Here is a 20241-nt window from a genome sequence, read left to right on the forward strand (position 1 = left end):
CAGTGCAAATTACTCCCGAAAATCTCGGTATTGTTGTGTTTTTCCATGTTTTTTTCCCCCCATTTCATGAGCTCAATTACCTCATCTTGTATATTTCGTCAGAGCAGAGCGGAACAGCTTCTCCGCAGATTTCCCAAATTGCTTTCAGATGTCCGTTTTCGAGCTTTTGATAATGTCAAGTGGGTAATTTGGCGTAGGTATTTGGTGAAGTTCGTGTAATTTGTATGGCAGACTGCTGCGTTAGACGCTGTCAAATGCCTTGTTAAGGTCCATAAATAAACTTGCTGATTTTTTACTTCTCTCGTTAGTCAAAAAAAGTGGAAGTAAATAAACTTTCGTCCAATTGACAAAAGAAGTGATCTTTTAGTGCGCTATAATGGGCCACTTTGAATGCCTAGGCCGTAAAGTAATAACCCATTTTGTATCGTTAATTGCTTTTTTTCTCAATTACTTTTTTTGTCAATCAAAGAGAAACAGATCGGTCGGTACCAATGCGAGAAAAAAATTGTGCGTTTTACTCAGCAAAAACGCAAATCTACTGCCTCAGGCGATTTCATAGCCTCGTCGTCGGCTCGGGTATGAATATCGCTGTAGTATTAACTTTGTTACTTTTTTGCCTTGTAGAATAAACAACTATTAAACTTTATATGCAATCTTCATGGTGTTCTTTTGAAATTCACTCAGATTGTGGGGAAATTTTAACACTCAGTGCAAGTATTGAGGTCTTCGACCAAATGTGATGAAGTAATGACCAATGTAATTATTTTTGGAAAGGCGTATTTCGCATAATGCCAGTTCGGTAGGGTTATAAAATATGGACTTGATGATGCAGCTTCAAATGAAAGTGTAATTGTTCTATAGAACCACGGAAGGAGTTCCAGTAGGTATCACTTTATCCCTGGTAAAAACGCGGTGGGGAATTGGTGTCACATTAAAATTTCTTTTTACGCTCTCTCTAAAATTAAAGTTGATGAATTTCTGTAAAAAAAATCCAAAATAATAATAGTAAAAGTCGAGAAGAACAGAATGTTTTACGTGACATTACAAAAAATTAGACAATTTGAACTCAATTCCTTCGTACATACTGCAACACTATCCGTTTCCATTAATTTTATATTCAACATGAATTCTTGGCGAAGGTTCATTAAGGAAACTTAAATCGGTTGCATACATTTCCTTGAAATTACTATGAACACTGGGGGGGGGGGGTCTTGGGTAAATAACGTAATTTTCAGTCCTAAAAGTGGAAAGTTGCAAACGTCTCAAGGCCGAATTCTAGAGATGTGATTACGATTACGACTGGCAAACTTGTATTAAAAATCACTTTTGGAAATGTAGATTAAACGTGTTTTGCTATACTACTGAAATTAAAATTCGGCTTGTGATTACAAATTAACATTATGTAGGTAGTTGGAATAACCCGGCCTACGTGTCCCTATATCTATGTTATTTTGAGCACATCAAAACAAAACCTAATTTAAATTAATGATATATGAAATACAGTGTTAAGGACAGATACTTAAAGAAATTATGCAGATATCAACACCACAATGCAGAAGACATTAAACAGTTACTGCGGAATAATACGAGTTTCAAATCAAAAATCGCTTAATTTTAGTTTTAAATAGCTTTGCGCTGTCCGAGTGGTCAAAACATTCGTGGATGCTTGAAGAATTTAAACTATATACACATATGCACCTCTGATCATTTTATCCAACGCTGAGATGTGAGTTCGGATTGCCAACAAATTTTCTCTGTCTTGTGATTGTTCTCACGTGAGTAATTCAACAAAAAAATAAATGTTGAACGGGGTAACGCCACGCAGGAGTGGAGGCAACTCTCACTCATCAAACAACCCGGATCGCTCTTCTCTAGATAGTGGAAATATGACCGTGGCCCTAATTCGATAAGAACATGTGAAAATGATAAAGAAACTTACGTCACCAATCGATTTGTTTTTACCAATGAACGTCCTCAAAAATTTCATTTTTTTTCTCACATGCTCCTATGAAATTAGATCCTAGATGACGCAGCGGATTCCCAGTGAATTGTTCCGTAGCTCATCATCGATGGAAAAAATCCGAAATATATACCAGCTTGAGGACATCATTGAGACCGTATAATGTTGTGTATCAAATATGTATACATACATGCACTGAACATAGCAAGAACGCTGTCCACGTGATCAGACCATATAAGTTTCTGATCCATATCAATACTGAGAAATTTTATTCAAGTGGTTTTTTCACTTGATTTTTGAATTGAACCACCGTGTATATGCATTACAACAAAAAAAGATTCGGTTAAGCAAAGAAACTTTGGTATTTAACTTTTTTTGCATACGTTAAAATTTGCGAGAAAATATACAGGATCATTTCGGACGGCCGAGAACGAGAAGTGTATCTTCTTTCTTCTCCGTTGGACGAACTGCTCGTAATCTCTTTGGTGCCTTCCCCTCTGAACATTCAGGAACGTTTTGGGATCTACGAACAAATTTTAGACAAATGGGTCGCAACTTCTTATTTAAATTTTAGTGTCCGTGGCTCAAACAATGAGTTTATGAGCAGCGACCGTTGTAGTATTTTTACGGCCCGTAACTCGCAGCAATGGGCTGTAAATTTAAAATAACGCCCGTCGCTCTTGGCAACGGGCCGTAAAGAAAAAATAACGCCTGTTAATTTTATTAACCGCCTTTAGTTAAATAATCAGGTATAATATTATTTACTTGCATCTAGAAAAACAAAAAAAATTATTTGTGCCTCGAAGGCTGTTAAGGGTGGTTTACGTAGGATGGTCCATTAACTTATCTCAAAAACTGTAAGCTTTAGAAAAAGAGTTTACCGTAAAAGCTATTCAGGTTTTCTTTCAACTTTTATTTTTTAGTATTTTTGAAGTTACCCGGTAATGTGGAAAACTGCGGCTTGACAAAAAGTCATTTTTAAAATAGAATATCCCATATTTTGTTAGGGATCCTGATTCTGTATGTGATTATAGGTATTTTCTTTATTTTTCTAAGATATGAACAATTTTAGCAGTACTCGCGTTAATTCAAATTAAAACAAAGATTGAAGGAAAAATGAGCTTTTAAAATTCATAACAAATTCACATACATATTGGTGTATGTCAATGACGGTGAATCATGAGAAAAATCCGTGTTCAAAAAAATACAGGGTGCTCTATTAAAACATTGAGTTTGAGATACTCGAAATATTAAAAATTTCTATATTTTTCTCACACGTTGTATAAAATTTCTCGAAAACTAAAAATTTACATTAGCAGAAAGACTTTTTGCTTTTAACTGGACGAGTGTTGTAAACGATGCAATTAATGCTAGGTGAATTAATTGAGAGTTTTGAAAAGCTTATTTTCCCTTCGATCATTATTTTATATTAAATTAATGCAAATGCCGCTAAAATTGTTCGCATTTTGCAATGACAAAAATTACTTATAGTTAGAAGCAGTATTAGTATCCATTGCAAAATATAGGGTAGTGCACTTTAAAAAATGTTTTTTTGTCTCGACCCGGTTTTCTTGACGACTCTGTACCTTGGAAAATATCACAAAATAGAAATCTATGAAAAACGGAATAAGTGGTACATTAAACATTTTTCTGAACCTTACGTTTTTGAGATAAGACAATGGGTCATCTTACCTGGATCGCCCTGTGCGTTATATGGACGGAAAGATTACGCCCTTGACCGAATAACCTCATATTTCGGCAATGGGCGGAACCTTCCTCCACCCTTCTGCACGTGAGTAACTATTCCTGTTCGGTGTGTGTGTTCCAAATGTCTTTACGAAGCTTCACCCAAACTACAGTGGCTCACGGTCAATATGATGCAGCTAATTTTTACTGATGATTTCGTTTTAATTTTTTTTAATAGAAACATTTATTTCTGTTTTATTACATTATTTTATTTTTAATTAATATAAGATTAACTAGTCACATAAAGAATTGTTCTAACTTGTGCGGTGGCGCTGCAAACGTAATTAAATTATGATCAAAATCAAAATGATGCATAAAGAGAAATATTCATGAACATAATTTCTATTACGAACTAATATCGAGTAGCTCCACCTTTTGCTTTAATTACTTCTTTCAAACGATTAGGAATTGGTTCAACTAATTTCTTTAAAAAATCTGGATCTAGTTTGGCCCATTCTTCTGATAGAGCTCTCTCCAAGTCATGTTTGTTGGAAATAAGATGTTTTCTAACTTCTACGTCGAGTTTCTTCCAGACATTTTCAATTATGTTCAAGTCTGGTGATTGAGCAGGAGTTTTAATAACTGATGGACAATGATAAGTAACCATTCCTTCACAATTTTTGCGGAATGCTTAGGGTCATTGTCTTGATAGAATTTAAAATGACCACTTAACTCCAATTTTTCGGCACTAGCTTCAAGATTTGTTTTCAATATATCTAAATACATACATCTGTCCGTATTTCCTTCGATGATATGTAAGTTCCCGACTCCAGAGGCAGCTACACATTCCCAAACCATCACGTTCCCTCCTTCGTGCTTTACGGTGTTTTTTAAATGTTGTTTAACTCTTCATTTGATTTTCTCTAAACATTTATTCTTCCGTCACTGCCAAACAAGTTATATTTACTTTCGTCAGTGAAAATAACAGTTTTCGAAAATTCTAAGTACTGTTTTAAATACTTTCTAGCAAACTGTAACCTCGACTTCTTATTTTTCGGGCTAATGTATAGCTTTTTCCTAGCAATTCTGCCATGAAGACCTTTGGCACGTAAACATCTTCGTACTGTTCCAACACATACTTTCTTATTTAAGTATTTCTCCACCAAATCAGTCAATTTTGGTGCACTTAGCTTGGGGTTTTCTCTCATCTTTCTATAAATCCATCGCTTATCGTGTTGATTAAAAATTTTTCAGCTGCTTTTACGAGGTTTGCTGATAATATGACCCTCCTTTTTATATCGTTCTATTATGTGTTGAACTGTCCAAGAGCTCAAATTAAGAATTTCCTCAATTTTTCCTTGACTTGTGCCTTTTTGAAAGTTGAAAATTACTGCCTCTCTTATCTCAATGGATGTGTGGCGACCCATTGCACTTTTAACGTGCACATACAGTAGCGAACAAAAGTTTGGAAACTTTTTTTAAAAATTAAGTATTTAATAAAAACGTCATCGCTTCTTTTTTTTATATTTTAAAAATGTAATATTTTTAAATAAAGATCAAGTATTTATACAAAAGTAAACAAATCTTTTAGTCTAATTATAATTACAAAGAAAAGTATTATTCTTGAATGACAAAAGTTTGGAAATAATTTTCTAAAAACTAAAACACCAAGTAATAATCATTTTAAAAATAAAAAATATCAATATTTTGTGGCATATCCTTGGGCTTTAATCACAGCTAAGCGTCGTTTATGCATTGATTCTACAAGCTTTTGACAAACACTTACAGGAATTGCTTTTCATTCCCTTTGAAGAATTGCAAATAATTTTGCACTATTAAATATGTCAGAATTACGAATTCTCTTCGCCAATTCATGCCAAAGGTGTTCAATTGGGTTAAGGTCAGGTGATTGAGAAGGTCACTTTAAAACATGCACAAATTTTTCTTCTAACCAATTTTTCACCAAACGCGAAGCATGTTTTGGATCATTGTCGTGTTGAAAGATCCATTGTAGGGGCGTTTCCCATTCCGCAAATGGAAGAATATGATTTTCCAATATTTATTTATATTTAAACCGGTCCATAATGGTATCAGTAGCCACTAGAGGGCCCACTCCAGCTGAAGAAAAGAACCCCAAACTAGGACATTACCGCTACCATGTTTAACGGTAGGTATTTGATTTTTTTTTCAAATCTCTTCCTTGCTGGTCGTCGAACATACAGTATTCCATCACTTCCGAAGAGTTGGAATTTACTTTCCTCACTGGACAAGACAGAACCCAATTTTGCGACTAAATGGTCTTTTGCAAACTGTAAATGAGCTTTACGATTTTTGTTGGATATATGTAAGTGGTTTCTTTGCAGCTCTTCGTCCAAATAATCCTAGATTATTTAGAGTTCTTTTTACAGTTGTTACTGACACTACGATGTTATATTTTGTGGATAATTCTTTATTAATATCGACAGCGGTCAATCTAGGATTTCCATTTGATAACTTTTTGATGATTGCTTCTGCTTTTGCTGTTAGCTTTTTAGGTCTTCCACTTCTACTCTTATTAGCAGTGGTATTGTCGTTGCGATACCTCTTCAAAATCTTGGGAACACTGCCTTTTGGTACTTGTAAATTTCTTGAAATGTCGATTAATCGCTGACCACTTACATGTAACTCCACTATTTTATTTTCGAATCGCTCGAAAAACATTTAGTTTTAGGCATATTGCTACACTGATCGAAAATAATTTGCGATATTAACTCAATATGATCGAATAATACTCAGTTTTTGAATGCAGTTTCCAAACTCTTGTCCGTCGACAAACTGCAAATATTCAATAACAACGTTCTTTAGAACCATTAACAATTTTTTTCTTACTGGTATTTAAGAACGTGAATTTATGCTTATCAATATTCAGAAAAAAAAATTGCCCTTAAAAATTTTGAAATAATTCAAAATTAAAAAAGTTTCCAAACTTTTGGCCGCCACTGTACATATGTAAACTGCTGCAGAATATAAATCGTACTAAATGCAACTTGCTACCAACGAGAAACATTGGAATGTTATTAGTAAACATATTTTTTACCTGTATCCTCTTCATGCATCTTTTTTGTCGTGATGTGCTATTATGAAAAAATGCATTTTAAAAATCCAGTTTAGTGTAATATATTACTATTTCACATCCCAGGGAACAGTTTTTTATGCAGCTTTTATGTGCTATTAGACTTATATTATAAAAAATAAATTATCGTAGCAAAATTGGAAAATTTAGGCATCAACCATTTTGACTGTGAGCCACTGTACTTATATCTCTTAATTTAATCAATTTAGGTTTCGGTAACTTTCCTGAGGTTTTTAACGCTCACATTAATTGATAATTAATAAAAATTAATCACATATTTCACGCTATCGAATGGCGAATTTTAAATTTTCAAATGAATGTATTATCGATTAATCGGCATACAGAATCAATTCTCAGTTTCATTTAAATTTGCTTCACACACCGAATAATTAATCAAGTTGTGAACGTGGACGTATTTGCTTCGCAAACGGGCAAGATGTGAAGTTTTTTTTTTTTTTTTTTTTTTGACTCGACGGTTGTGTCGGGCACAGATTCCCAAAAATCGCACAAAAAGTCGGAAAATTACCAAGAAACAATTGTTTATTGTAATTTATCAGTCGCTAGAACTTAGATAGTTTTATCAATAAAGGGGAACGTTTAATTTGAATAATTTGAAGGTCAAAGCTCGAGCTTCGCGAAAAAGTTGTGACGTTATCTCTCTGAACATTTTTCTTAGTTACCATGCCGATCGAAATCCTCATTAAACAAAATTATATTTCGTCCAAACAATGTAGTTTTTATCGGAGTAAAGGAGGCATTTACTGTTGAAGATTACGCATTTTGCTCGTATCTCTGTGATATTGTGAATTGGGGTAAACGACCTATAAAAACTAACGTCCAGTTCAACGCACTCCTCGACATTTTCAACTTCATTAATTTGATTTCGAGTGTTTATTAATTTGCGAGTTGCGATTCACTTGATAAACGCATTTAACCTTACCCTTAACCTCTTTTTTTCGAATCGAATTTCGCGTATCGATCATGCATGCCAATTTGCTGATGTCATCTACTATACATAATCTCCCTCGCTCCTAGAACTTCTTATCGCACTTGTTCGAGAATTATTCGTGAGAGAAACTTTTCCATTTAATAATAATAAAAAAAAAAAAAAAAGCTGCCAAAATATAATTTGTACAATGGCACATGAATGTCTCTGATAAGGTTTGTCTATTGATTTAACGTCCGAATTTGAGGCTGATAACGCTTAGGTTGTTCACCTTTTAGGTTTATTATTTATAGAATGATCATGCGTATATTCGCACCTGTTAAGCTTTGCACACAAAAATAAGTCCTTTGCTAAATAATTTTATCAGGATGAAAATGCTTACCGATTCCTTTGTTAATTTTTTTCTTATTTCTTGTTCTTTTATTTCTTTGAACAGTCGCGGGTCACGTCGCTTCGCAGCTCGTTATTTAACCCCAGGTAAAATGGAGAAGTCTTCTTTGATTTATTACAAGAGGTATGTAGTCTACTCTTATTTTGTTTGTTTTTCAAGTATAATTTTTCAATTTTCCTCTTTCAATTAAAGATCGTTTTTCGTTTTTTTATTTTCTTACGAATCCCGCATTAGGAGTGAGAAATCGTGGAAGCACACTCGTGATAATACCGTCGTCAGATTCGTTTATCATATTTTAGATAACCTGCCGGCGTCGGTAGCTTTTTTATGAATCGCAATAACCTGTATCGGAAACTTTTAATCGGTAAAATAGATCTCTATATCATTGGGCAAATCTGAGAATAAACTTCTTCTAAATTGTCAGTGTTGCGCTTTTCACCGGTTCTCGTCTCCATCTGTTGGTGTTCGTACATTTCGTTCGGAAGCTTAGCGATTGTGCCTGAGAGGCATGTAAAGCAACCAACTCATAATCACAAAAAGAAAAGAGTATGAGGTTAGCTCGGCATAATTAAATGATATTGCGGTAGCTCGTGGCGCTCGTCCCGCACTCGTTAGGTAAAACCGTGTTTCCTAACTCGTTGCCTAGGTAGCCGTTAAATTGATACAAGCTTTATTTACTCATTTCTGGAACCTTTTATTCTCTGCTTTTTTGCGCATAACTCATTTTCTAAAGCGGACACGCGCCGCAATTTTTTTCATTTCAAGTTATATACCATAACAAGTTATTATTGTTACATTGCTACTTACCGCAGACCAGAGACTAATTAACTTAAATCTGCATACATAAATCTACTGAAAAGTTTCTGCATTTCTTCCAAACCGAGATTTGCATGTTAGTGTAATTACGAAAGTTCAAATACGTACTTAAAACGGAACTAAGTTTTTTGGAAGTTAAAAATTTATTTGTGCTTTTTCAATGGCGAATAAAACTTTCTAAAATTAAACAGAAATTCGAAAAGTGATTTCGAAGCGAAACTTATTAGCGTCAATAAGACTTCCAGCTTCAGAAGGCCGAAAGTATGAATCTCCAATTTTCTGCGATATTGTGCCTAAACTAGTTTGAAATCGAAACCTTTTAAAAATCCATTTCGAAATTTTCAAATTAAGAGTCCATTTGCTTTTATTAACTCAGGCAAGTTCTACTAGTTAATTTAAGCTGTTAAAAGTCTCATTTGCCACGAAGGTGTTCAATGTTTTATACTTGGAAAGGAAACTGCTTTGAAACCTGTTTAAAACAACACTCCAACGTAATTTACTTAAAATTAAAGAGTTTTAACGCGACTTAATTAAGTCGTTCTCCAGTTTTAGTAATTTCTCAGAAACTAACTGTGCTTTTTCTTTTTGTTTGGTTTTAGTTTTTTGTCCGCCTTCATTAGTTCCTATTTCGGTTTGTATCCAGATCGCGGCGTTCAAATGAGCGCTTTCTTCATTCATGTGTTGATACTTCCATGAAATTTATGGAAACTTTCCTGTAGGTCTTTAGAGTTTCGCTTTTTTCGCAGCTCTCCAACTCAAGTAATTATAAGTCTCCCCAGTTGGACATCTAAAATTACGTTTGCTAAAAAAGTTATCTTTTTCAAAATCGTTTTACTTTAATTTCTCTGCCATCTCTCTTTAGTCCATTCCTCTATGATGTTGTGCGTTGGCCCGAGGAAATTTTGGGCCCGTTACCGTTTCTCCAAGAGTTGTAGAAGATCTATTGTAGCCTCGCAACTCTTCGTTCTGTTGTTTACTATCGACAGGATATCTGGCTAATTTTTCTAAGAAAACCATCATCTAATCACAGAAGGAACGCATAAGAATGCATCCTTAGCGACAGATTAAAAAAGTGCTCGATGGTCATGCGTGACGCATTCAAATAAAACAATGACCACTGCAAATGCGTGTGCATTGAATGTTCGATGCCACTATTATAATAGGTTAAAGACTTCTTGTTTTTCCAAGGACATTTCCATGACTTTCAACGAATTTTTTTTGTGTGAATCTCGTGATACGGATAAATTTGAATCATCACCAATTTCCCAGACAATTATTGTCACTTTATCTGGAGATGTGATGTACGTTTTCATCATCACCGACGATAAATTTATTTTCAAGGTTACTTGTATCGTTTAAAGCATTGTTATTATAAAAAAAATGGGACTTTGATCGTTACTTTTACTTGTTTTTTATATTTGATAACACAGTTTTTAAGGCAAATTTGCCGTAATGATCTCGCCCAAACCCGTATCTTCCAATTTGCGTGCAGATGTATTTCCGCAATTGGTAAATACAGTAGCATTAACAGCATTTCCTTGTTTAACAAACATTTTCATAAATCCACCATTTAGCTCCATTACCATAAACCTCAAAAAGCATAATCGTTCGTCATCTCTTTTGTTGCTGGTTGCAATGTGGTCTTTACTGAATGCGGTCGAGTCATTTACACATTCAGGCCTCCGATTTATTAAAAAATCTCATCTGAAGAGACAATTTTTTTCCTTTTGTAGCTAATCTTCAGATTCTGCGGTAGCTAAACCTTTAGTTTATTGCCTTGTTTTCATTGCTTTTTACAAAAGCAAATTGCCTTTTTAGTATGCATCCGCAACTTTGTTTTTATTGCGGCTATTTAGCCTAGATTAGATTTAAAAAGATAATGAGTTTAACGAACCGTGCATGGCGGGCTTGAGTTCGATTTGTTTGAATTTCAATCTTAGATCTTTATTTATTTTTTCGCCATGTTTATTTTCATATTTTGGAGGAGGTCATAACTACAAGTCTAAAAGTGTTTGGCACGCAAGTAATGCTATCTGGAACTAGCCTCATTTCTTCACAAGGAGTTTCAAAAATACTTAAACTCACCGTTAAATTATGGTAAAGTAGTGGAAAACATTAAGTTTGGCTTAAGTCTTTAATATCAGCTGCGATAATCTATCGTCAAGTAAAGGATAAATCAATCCATGACTCGGTTGAAATCAGTCCCAACCGAGGTCCTTCAACATACAAAGATAACATTATAAGCTTGATTAATGGAAGAGGAGGAATAATTGCTGAACTGGGTATCCTAATAACTTCGGTATTGTGCTTTTGTGGAATTTCCTTAGAAATTAAAAACATTCGGCACATCTAAAATTATATCTCGAAACTTTAACACTTTAGAAATCCTAATGGTTCGTGTGTGCTTTAGTAGCTTTTGGTGCGCAACGAGTTCATTTGTGAGATGTCTCTCCTAGAAATTTTCAATTAAAAACATCTGTAAGGAAATATCGAGGAAAAGGTTGTGATAATCACCTAAAATTTCAGAATGCCTAGTCCAGAAAGCATCAAATTATTGATTTTCCAATTAAACATTTCCCATTTCAAGTTCTTTTTCACAGAAAAAAGTCTCCTAAGTTTAATTCCTTTCCTGCTTCTACCTACATAATCCAGCAATAAATAAAGTCGTCAAGTCTCCGTTGGTTATATTTACGTTCCAAGACTGGAAAAGGGCTCGTCTAGGAAGCGTAGCGAGCTTCGCTAATCACGTTTTCCATTGCGTGACGTACGATATTTTTTTAGACCCGACCTTTGCTGATTTTGAGCCTCAGCGGGCAATTTCTAACGTAGTGTTTAGTGCTAGCTCAATTCATTTTGTTTGTTTACCTGCGACGCTGCCTTCGGCGTATTCTACGAACTTTACGTCGACTTGACGCTCGTGCGTGGTTTAGGAACTTTACGCTCGCGCGTGCTTTACGAACTTTACGTTCGCTTTACGCTCGTGCGTGGTTTACGAACTTTACGTTCGCTTTACGCTCGTGCGTGGTTTACGAACTTTATGCTCGCTTTACGCTCGTGCGTGGTTTACGAACTTTACGCTCGTGCGCAGCCTCTTTTCCTATCCTTTGTAAGCTATACTGTCTTAAGGTAAAGTGAAATTCTTGAATTCACTACTATCCTGTATTGTGTACGTAGAATTTTCGAGAATATCACCTACACTGCGCGCTTCTAGTCACTCCGAACTCTCATCTGCAAACTTCTCTTAGTTCCTCATAAAACTAAAAAAACACTCTCACTTCTTAATGGTAGGCCTAGGTAACACACGCATTCTAGAACTCACTTTCACGTCGTTCGTCTAAGATATTTTAAAATCTCCTTTCCGGTTGTTCCTGTCTGCCCGGAAAGGTCCATCTTGCTTTGAAATATTTTTCAAAAAAAATATTGTAAAATACTCTATTACAGTCCCTTTATGTTTTGTTGCTAATCAGAAATCTAAGGTATGCAGCCTTCAGGTCTTTCTACATGGCTCGGCAATTTTAAAATCTCACGACGTTATTGTTTATGTATAAATTCAGAATTCAAGAGAAATTACTATTTATTAAACCAGTTAGAAAAAACATAGAATTTAATGATTGAATTTATGCGGAACGCGAGTAGCGATATCCCGCAAAGGACGCGAGATAAACGATGTCGTTTTTCTTAACTTGTTAAATACATAAATGCCTTTTTCTAATTTTGGCAAAGTTTGATAAATAAGAGAGGTATTCGGACAACGGTATTTTGACAGGAAATGACGTTCCATTTAGTGCTAGAGCCCACTTTCAAATTCAAATGTTTACCCACCATTTGAATTTGTGAGTCTGGTTTTCAAGTGTATGGTATGCAAAACGACTTGATTCTCGATTTACTACACCGCTGTTAGGAATATTTACATAATTTAAATCCGTAATTTTTCTGACAATTTTTGAAATACTTATAGTTGTCTCGTGAAATTGGCAACGTGAAAAGGCGCAGAAACTGACACCTTTACATTTGGTCTGTTTGACTGGTATACATGAACAAAAATTGAAAATATGTACATGGAACAAAGATAGACCGAATTTTAGTGTGCATGTTGACTAAATGGGAGGGCGAGGACAAACGTAATGGGAAAGTGAAAAACTAACGCAACATAATTAATGAGGAAAATCAGCGGCGATATTGTGAGGACAAGAACTTTGCATATTGTGGTCGTTGAGGAGAGCAGCAATAAATAACATACCTATCAAAAATATCATAACCTTGCGGTTAATGATGTACACAAACAAATAGTACTTTGTAGTTTGACGTTATCTGACTAGCTAATATGTGGATCCCTGTAACACGTAGTTATTAATACAACCATAGAGTTATTTATGGAAGTAGTGGTAAAACGTATAAACCGGTTTTTGTCCTCTAAGCGAAAGATGTGCGAAATCTACTACCGTGCGTTGACCATTATTATAATGAAAACATACAGGCCATTGTTTGAAATTCAATATTAAAGCTAGAGCTTAAAATTTTCCACCCATTCCATGTCGCAACTTCGTATTGTTCATGTTCATAGAAAAGATTAGCATGCAGATTTCAGCAAACGGTATCCTTGTCCTGGGAGTGCATCACCCTTAGAATATCCCATTCCGGGGGCATTTCCTCCATATGCAGCCGTAGTGGGGCCGTTGGCCCCACCGGTGCTTCACCCCGAGCGCCTCTTGCATGGTAAATGGCGGGCCGATTGGGCTAGGTCGGGCTCTGGCGCGTGAGGAAAATGAAAATACGCCCGCGCCAACACGTTTCCCGTCGGTCTGCTCGGGAAATTCGGTGTTTACGCTTCCGTTTCAACTTAAATTAAATTAATTTATGGAATTTAATAAAGCCGCACTGTTTCAGGACGTGTCTTTATACCTTGCCTAAGCCTCCTTTTACTCCTTTGTTCCTCTTCTTCTAGTCACTTGTTGCATCGTTAAGGATCCATTTAAGTCTAAAGTGACCTTCAAAATTGGAAATAGGCACTGAAAGGAGCCTTCGGGCCAAGCCACCATCGTTGAAATATGCTCAGTACACCAATAGGGACTTGTTGCGCGTGCGTAGTCACAAATATGTTCAGTATACCAATGTGGAATCCAAGTTTGCTTGGAAAATTTTCTCATTCGTGAGTTTTTTCATTTTAAGTTTTCTACAGAAAATTCACTGCGCTTACTGAGGTAAATCAGGATTGGTCAGTTCATCGTCCAGGATATCTTCCTGAAAGCTCTTAATTATCATAACTTAAGATAATTAAGGTCTGCTCCAGCTTGGGTGTCTTCATTCAAAGCCTCTTCCTGGTATTTTCTACAACTTTAACCTTAGAAAAATCAGGTCAAAGTAGATTTCTTATGTAACGTTTTCATTTGCCATAAGTTTCCTCTTGTTGGGCAGCAGAAACTTCATATTTTGTCACAGAATTTTATGGTGAGTGCGCGTTTGCTGGAATAGACTTTACTGTCCAGAGTTTGTTTTAAGAGTTCAAAAACCTCAACTGTATTCTAATTTTGACTATGGAATATTCAAAACTAATTTCGAATTCTCTATATCTGCATTTCCTGAGATTTCCTCTGACGATTTCAAAACCTTTGACTATTTTTGGATTGGAAGGTTAGTTCAAGCTCGTATGGTTAATTTTAACTGTTCAGTTTCCTCTTGAAACTTTCAACGAACTAATTTTCTAAAAAAAGCCATGTTTGTTATCGTTACATGTAGTAGAAAATTGATTTGCCTGCTTATATGTTGTTAAAGTATTCCAAGGAGATTTCGGTATACCTCTTTTCAGTTAATACACTATAAGAAAAGGCGCCTTAAAATGGCACCACTTTAGGGAAGGCTCTAATTTTAGGTTAAAACCTTTCCAAAGGTCTTTGTTAGTCAAAGATTAGCTGCAGGTGTTTTTTTTTCAACTTATAAAGTCTGAGATTAAAATGTACTCCTTAAAACTCATTTAAACCGTGCGCTTTTGGAAAATGCGAGGAAAACTTTCATTCGGACTGTTTGCTCCTAGAAACTTTAGATTACTTAAGAAAATGACGTTCGATGAACTTTTTCTGGTCACAATATCTTGTCGACCATAAAAAGAACTTACTGTTTTAATTTATTAGCTACAGGGTATTTGCAGACAGAATCTACACCACTATAGCGCAGATGTATCAGCTTGTTAGTGAGTGTAGTCATTGCTGAGTTTCACCTTGAATTCCTTCAACAACGTTTACCTAAAAATATCTTTCCAAGTGATTCGATTAACATCCGAGGTGTATTTACACTTTGGGGCTTTAAAGAAGTAGGATCCGCCTCAAACAACCTTTTCTAACCAATTACGTTAAGCGCACCTCCAAACGGTGAATCCCAGTCATTTAACAACGATGAGTTGTCTATCATTCACCAATGTGTAATACTTGTCATTATCGGCTGGTACGTGAGGAATTAACCTCTATAAAATTTATCCGAGTACGATGGTCTGCATTAAGGAGTAATTGGCCTCCACCCAGACCATGGAAACGAGCACCGGTCTGGTCGGACACATAAACAACTTTCTCTAATGAGAACAGAACCCTCGTCCAAGGAACCTCAATTAATATCTGTTTGCGAGATTCCGCCGAAACTTCCATCAGCTCCGGCAAGGTTAATGGACAACCTCTCCCACTAACGTCCTTTAGGAGGATACTAGTGGAGTAGGAGCCTCTTATGAACCCATTTAGAAAGAAGGCTCTGGAGCTGCATAGGACAAATATGAGGTGATCGGTAAGTGTATGATTCCGGTCGATTCATGGGGTTGAATAAGATTAAAAGTACCAAAAAAATTGAGAGTTACGAGAGAAAGATTTCAGTACAAAGATAATATGGACATTGTTGAAGAACTTGAACAAAGAATACGAGGAGGTTTTGTCCGAATAGGTGAGAGGAGAGGGGAGGTCAGGACGTCATCTGGACCATTCTTCAGAGGCGTAGGTCAGGTTTGCGCTAACAGAGAAAGAATGCAGAGTAATATTTATACCTTACAGGGTTTTGTTAAAAATATTTTTCAGTCTTTCAAATACAGCTTATCTCTGAGCGAATTGTTTTCAGTAAGTAAGACGTTCCTCATTTTTAAAAGTAAGATAGACTCAAGAAACGGTGCCACGGTAGAAAAGCATTTAATTATAGATGTTTTTCACGAAGTGTGAAATGATATAAGATGGAGAATTTTTGGACCGATAGACAGTTGAAAATTTAACAAAAAGAAAGAAATAAAGAATTTTTGTGTTCAGGCTGCTGAGAATTCAGCAAAATGCAAGCAAGATGAACTCAAAATGATTGTTTAAAATAGGAAATTTAAGTGACTTTCCAATGGAACTATTGGAATTTTTGTTGCAGCTATGCGGGCACGGGCGCGGTTCGTTTACAAAACAAGATAAATCTTTAAAAATCAAAAAATAAAATTTCCTCATAGGCGACTGAGCTTTCCGAAATTTTGTATCCTACTTTAGTAGTATTTGATGTGCAGAACTATTTCCTGAAGTTTAGCGAGAACGTTCAGGGACACCCTGTATATGCACATATGTCTGCGCATGCAGAGTGTTCTTAAACATCACGTGTATGCGGTAGGGGGGAATTCCCTAACTTATTTCATGGCTAAAAATTCATCTAAATTAGGCCCATAATTTCGGGAATATGTAATAGTTTACGCTGTACGACTCACATCATTGGGCGCGCCAAATGGCTTTGACAATCTGCGGGGTAATAGTTTTTCAGGGGTCACGTCCCCTTTTCTTCCCCTGAATTTTTCCGCAGTGCGCCGCTGGTAGATCCTAAAATACAAAACGGCATTTATTTTGCTTGGAAATTTTTTCATCTCTTGCAATATTTTTCGTATCTGTCTCGGCTATTGCGGAAAAAGTGAAAAAACGTTTTTCTGCAAGTCGCCAGATGAAATTGAAATGTATCGCGCGTGCGCAGTTATTTGCTTTAGGCAATTCTCTATTTTAAAGAGTTTTGAGGGTTGAGAAAAATAGAGGCGGGATGATCCCAAATGAGAACCCAAATAACGATAGTACTAGCGTTAACCAGGAAGCCACGTTACAGAAACTGTCGAAAGTGGCCGTCTTCAACCTTTCCACACGCATCTGCCGTTCTTCTCATTGATGCCCGTACTCTTTCGGATGTCCCCGGAGTATTCCTTACGGTTTCAAATGCATCTGATATTCGATTTCGTGACTCATCGACGATGTTCGCTTTTAATTTTGCAATTTAAACACCCTGTAGACGTTTGCGGACCAATGTGCACGCGAATTTTTAATAACGAAATAAGCTGAAGAGTCACCGCGTTCCGCGTATACGTAATATTTAGGGCCACCCTGTATAACGTTGTTTGTCTATCTTATTGTTTAAAGATATTACGGTTTCGTGGCTCACAGCTCTGCAAATAAAAAGCAAACTGGAGACACATCCGTGAGCACTGATATTGTGTGCAAAGAGCAACATTATGAAAACGAAGGCACGTGTACACTGTGGCCACGTTGCGAATGAGCGGACCCAGAATTTGGCAAATCGCGTAACGGCATTGCGGCACTTGTTACGTTACGCGTTTGCACTTTGTGTATCTCCAAAACGACTCGACTACGGTATTTTGACTGGAGAGCATCTCTGTATCGTCCATTTAGAGGCATTATTGGGTGAAAAACCGGAATAAATTGGCGGTTGTTGCATCAAATGGGCACCTCTGACAAACGATTTCGACTGAACTACTTTAAGGTCAAATTTCGACATTTCAACACTACAGAAACACACGAGTAATTTAGACAATAAAAACCGAAAAAAATGTATTATAAATCTGATCAGGTAGGCTATGACAAAACGATCGAGCAACAACACGGATGCCCGAAATTCGACAGTGTTTTGTTCGTAGTCGCTTTCGAGGTCGACAACCCCCCGAACGGCAATCCGGGCAATGTGGGTCAATTTTCGGCAGGCACCTCGTATTTTTATGCATTTTTTTGGCTTAAAAACAAAAACGTGCTGTTGAATAAGTGTGCATTGACCTCGCTGATCTATTTGTATTCGTAGTCCGTTTAATCGACTCAATGAATTATGAAATTATGTAGATAAATAAGGAAAAAGCGGTGCATTGGCAATAGTATACGATTGTTGGTCGTGGCATTTTAGCGTGAAGGTTTAAATGGTCGAGTGGCGCTTAGGTCCTCGGGTTCGTTTCTCGTCATCCGAGAAGAGGAAAATGCTTAATTATACCCTCCAAAGTCTCATTAGTCAGCTTGAGTTCTTCATACTTGACGCCGCCGCATTTATCTAACCCACAAACCACCTCGAGATTATTCCAGAGAATTCGAAAAGTTTCTCACGTTTCACCGTTAAGTTGTCCGCTAAAGCTGCCGGCATCGTTACAAGTTCGAAAATAATAAATAAATGAAAACATCGTCGGAAGGTACATACAGGACTCCGCAAAAGTTTGTGCAACTTGCAAGAGAAATATACAAAAACTGGGCGTAATTGGTTTTTGATCGGCATTGAAAATTTTTGATAAACGTTAAATCGGATCTGTCCTCTGTCAATAATAATAATAATTGCTTTGAAATGAGATGCACAGTGGAGAAGTAATAGATCTATTAGCAAACCGAGTCATAAATTGCAACCACATAAGTTTGGCAACAAGCATTTGGGTTAGTATCTTATAGAAAATCCTTTGTTTTGCAGTACAAGTCGACATCGATTCGTTAGAGAATCGATCGATTCGCGAGGGTGTCGATATATCTCGCAGATGTTTCTGGTGATCATTTTTCCCACTCTAATTTAATAGCGTCAAATAGGTCGTCTTAATTCGTGATGTTGCGGGACCTGATCTCCCTATCAAGTTCATCCCACAAGTTCTCAATGGGTTTCAGATCAGGTGACTACGCCGGCCATTCCATTACGTTGACCGTTCGAGCCGTATGGTTAGGATCGGTATCTTGTTGGTATGTCCACATCAACGGCATATTTCCTCGGCAAAGGGTAACATACGGTTGGATAGTACGGCCACATACACGTACCGATTCATTACACCTGTAATTCTAACCATTGACACCTGGAGCTGATTTTGAAAAGCATCCCCACACCATTATCCCACCGACACCGTGTTTAACTGTTGGTAGTTGGTAGTTAGAGTCAAATTTCTTCTACAGGACGCCTTACGAATTGAATTCCATCGGTGCCAAAGGGTAAGAACTCTCACTGAATAATATGGTGTTCCATTTTTGACTTGTCCACGATAAATGGTGGCGTGCAAATGCGATTCGCTTCTCGAAATTGTTTGGGGAAATGGGTGGTTTCTTCACGGGACGCCGTCCAAACAACCCAGCCATCACTAATCTACACCTGACCGTTTCAGTAGAAGTGTCTTTTACTAAATCCCCGTTTGCAAGTTCGTCGTGGATTTGCTTCGCAGTTTTTTTTTTAGATTTTTTTGGGAAATTCGTTTTATTAAATAAGTGGTCAGTTATCGCCGAAGTTCTACGTGGGCTCCCAGATTTTAACGCTGGTTTTACGGTACCTCTTCCTTTATATTTTTATATAATTTTTTATACTGTTCCCCGATGCATGTTCAAATTATTGAATTTTTACCTCGTTTATAGGCATCAACTATTTTCCTTTTCGAATCACAAAATGATGATTTTGTTTTAGGCATGATGGCAAGATATCGAAAGGGCCTTAACAACAGATATTTCGCTAGTAAATTCTTTATCAAGCAACAGTACAGCAATTCTGTTTTGTCCATGTTTCTAAACTTATGTGTTTTTCTTCTTTAGGAAAAAAATTATTTATAGTCATTTTTCGCAATATAAACAAACTAATGGAAAACAAGAATATAGGAAAAAATAGTACAGCCCCTGATGACACCGAATACAATCTCAATTGCATTCGAATGAGCCCCCTAATATACGTTTCTCACAACTTAACTACTTCCTATCAATGCTTCCAAACTTTTGTGGAGTACTGTTGGTGAAGATCATGATGTGCGTGCCAAAAAACACTTCTTTGTATCCCTGGCGGAGATGGGCGAGTTAAGACTGGTACACCCAATTTTGGAAATGTGTTAAGATGTATTGCCATAAATACTAGCTTTAACTGATGACTGCGAGGGAAGTTGGGAAACATGGGAGAGTACTCATGGAGAAGCTATTGTTAATAGCTTATCACTTTTTCCATTTATATCCGGATCTTGCCTGTCTTGTTGAGTGCTGCAGGAATAAATTGTTCGAGAGGATCAAGATCTTTCGCACTTCTATCTAGTATGCAAATTGCATTTTGCGTCAAATGAGGAATATTGTCCA

General features: G+C 36.5%; 1 protein-coding gene across 2 annotated transcripts in view; it reads left to right on the forward strand.

Annotated features, from left to right (window-relative positions):
- E23 (Early gene at 23) overlaps positions 1–20241 on the forward strand; it is a 158119-nt gene that overhangs the window by 45396 nt on the left and 92482 nt on the right. Inside the window, exon 1 of one of the 2 annotated variants that reach the window (XM_066297457.1) lies at positions 8146–8218. The exons of the other annotated variant lie outside the window; for it this stretch is intronic. Within the exon in view, the coding sequence (XP_066153554.1) occupies positions 8187–8218 (32 nt within the window). The 5' untranslated portion in view covers positions 8146–8186. Of the gene's footprint in view, positions 1–8145; positions 8219–20241 lie in introns of those variants that run through there. 2 annotated transcript variants of the gene reach the window in all.

This window comes from Euwallacea fornicatus, chromosome 28, assembly GCF_040115645.1.
Source record: "Euwallacea fornicatus isolate EFF26 chromosome 28, ASM4011564v1, whole genome shotgun sequence".
In the NCBI taxonomy this organism is placed as follows: Eukaryota; Metazoa; Arthropoda; class Insecta; order Coleoptera; family Curculionidae; genus Euwallacea; species Euwallacea fornicatus.